At 38.2% G+C, this 2544-nt stretch overlaps 1 protein-coding gene across 1 annotated transcript; it reads right to left on the bottom strand.

The window, feature by feature from the left end:
- Positions 1 to 385: 385 nt before the first annotated feature.
- Positions 386 to 2145, bottom strand: LOC107089173 (cathepsin Z-like). The gene is made up of 6 exons (XM_015381814.1): positions 2018 to 2145; positions 1471 to 1634; positions 1049 to 1228; positions 825 to 975; positions 593 to 755; positions 386 to 511 (listed from the first exon to the last, which is right to left on the bottom strand). The coding sequence occupies exons 1-6, from the start codon at positions 2143 to 2145 to the stop codon at positions 386 to 388; spliced, it is 912 nt and encodes a 303-aa protein (XP_015237300.1).
- Between the last annotated feature and the right edge of the window lie 399 nt (positions 2146 to 2544).

The following is a 2544-nucleotide window of genomic DNA, read 5'->3' as shown; positions in this document are numbered from 1 at the left end:
AAAAAAAAAAAAAAAAAAAAAAGACTCAAAGGGGGGGGGGTTGGAAACTAATCAGACCCCTGCACCGCCCTATGACAAAATCTGCCTTTGGACAATACATTTCATAACATGGATTGTCTAACAAGCAAACAGGTGACTCACTTCTAGGCCTTTGCAGAGCTCAATGAGATGCAGATAAGTGTGCTGAAAATGCAATCAATGCAAGTGCTTCAATCCTTGGAGCTCAGCACCCCATCAGAACTCTTACTTTAGATAAACACCATAAAATAAATTTACAAGCCTTTTATTTCCACACAGAAGATCCTCAATTACAAATGTTAAAGGCATAGTTTTAAAACCTTATACATAATGGGAATTATATACACAAACAAATCAAAGTAATCCTTCAACTGTAAGTTAAGGGGATGATCACATCACCAAATATACAGTCCTCCTCCAAAGCAAGATTATACTGGCTCCCACTTCCACCTTTATAGGCACTGGTCACTATCTTGAGCCAACCTTTCTCACCCTGAAAGAAGAATTTACAAGCATGTAAACTTTAAACACAATTTTAGTTTTAAACGAGTAAAGCTGCAGGAACTTTACTCACCCAAGGCTCTCCCCAAGAGTTGCGAACAATCCAATATTCAGTGCCGTTTTCCACACCCCAGCCTGCTACTGACACAATATGGTTGATAGCAGGGTTCTGCACATATTCCGAGTACAGGCCACCAGCATACTCATCAAGTTTTTGAGTGGCCATGATTCCACAGCTGAAGAAATAAAGTGTAGTCACTTCATAAAAATCTTAAAATTTGATCAAGCTTTTAATTCTCTCAAACCTTATTGGTCCTCTAGCATAGATTTCTGCCTTCATATCTTCTCTTCCACTCACAGAGCCAAAGTCCCCCACTTTCCACAATGTGTAGTTTTGGACAGTATTGCACTCAGCAAATGTTGTACATGTTCCACAGGCATTAAATGGCTTGCATTCTGAAAGCGGGGGGAAATTATAAAATAAGCTCCCCCTTATTCATACAGAAGGCAGTGATGCACTAGTCCTTACCTTGATCAACAGCTTGGTAGTTATTACAAGTCTCATCAGGTATCCCATGATTGTGGGCATACTCCCACACACCTGCATGATCTCCTCCATGACAGGAACCAGAGTCAGCACAGTCGACTACATGTTGGACCGACAGATAAGCCGATGGCCACGCTCCTCCCCGCTTGATATTAATACGATCTACAAGAAGTCACATTTCAAAACCAATAGGTAATTCAAGTGCTTCAAGTCCCACCTCAAAGCTACAGTCAACCAAATGGCTTGGGAAATTTAACAAGCCATAAGGATCGTTACTGATCAGCTAAATAACCAGACAAATATTCCCAGTGCGTTCCATGTGGCTGTATATGCTATAGCTTTACTAAGTCTACACAAGAGAACAATTAGTCCTACCGGTCATCAGACACACTGGCATAGCTTACCTGCCATAGCACTGGTGCTCCCATGTGCCCAGCAGGAGCCACAGTACTGGGGGATATGTTGGTTGCGAGTTGTACTAGCATAGTTGATACCATTCACATTTCTCCAGTCCCATGACTTTGGCAGGTTAGCAAGGTTACGAAGTTCACGAGGGTGAGGTGCAGTTCTATGTAAAACAAATCAGAAGTCAAGAGGTTCACTGCTATAGTACAGCATAAATCCTAAATATTGGTTAAGCCAAAGCAGCAGAGAAAAGCAGTATTTGTTGTAGAAATGCTAAATGAATTAGTTCAACATCTACAATCAACCACTGTCAGATAAATAAATCAAGGTGCAGAAACATGAGAATAGGTTTATCCTAATTATATATATATATATATATATATATATATATATATATATATATATATATAGCTTTAGTTCCCTTTAGCTCTCTCTGCAAATAGAGTTCAAAGTATTGTTTTTTTTATAAGTTTTCATTGATCATTAGCTAATCTAGATATAACTGTGGCATTTTTTTTTAGAAAACAAAAAAAAAAGAAAACTTACTTAACTCCATAGTTTGGAGCTCTTGGCAAAGGTTTGTAACATGCATTTTTGCTCCTCAAGATCTTCTGTGCTGTGACAGCACAGATGAAAAGCACAAAAATGGACAACTGGAGCTGAACTACCTTCATTTCAACAACACTAAACTCAGATACCGCCAGTAAGGAATAAATACTCTTCCAGACAATTAACCTATTTGCTCTATATAGGCTAATTAGGCCTTATTGAGCACATATGTGAGCACTTAGGAGTACTGGGCAGTGAGTGACAGTAAACCTGGCAGGCCCTGAGTACCAAAGAAATGTTTCTAATTTTTGTTTATGTTAAGAGTTGGAATAATCTACTTAACATAAAGCTATACTTTGAGGAAAGTATTAATGTACAGAATAATGTAAGTTTATAAAGAAAATGATATACATGTGAAATAATAGCTGCTCCTAAGACAACTGTTGTCAGCTGAAGACTCTCACTGAATTGTACTTTAAACATAATTGATGTAGAAGTAAAATAAACTTATTCTGATTTTGTCT

This window comes from Cyprinodon variegatus, unplaced genomic scaffold (assembly GCF_000732505.1).
Source record: "Cyprinodon variegatus isolate N-32 unplaced genomic scaffold, C_variegatus-1.0 Scaffold242, whole genome shotgun sequence".
NCBI lineage: Eukaryota > Metazoa > Chordata > Actinopteri > Cyprinodontiformes > Cyprinodontidae > Cyprinodon > Cyprinodon variegatus.
The sequence above is the reverse complement of the archived record's forward strand: the minus strand, read 5'-3'. Positions and strand labels throughout refer to the sequence as shown.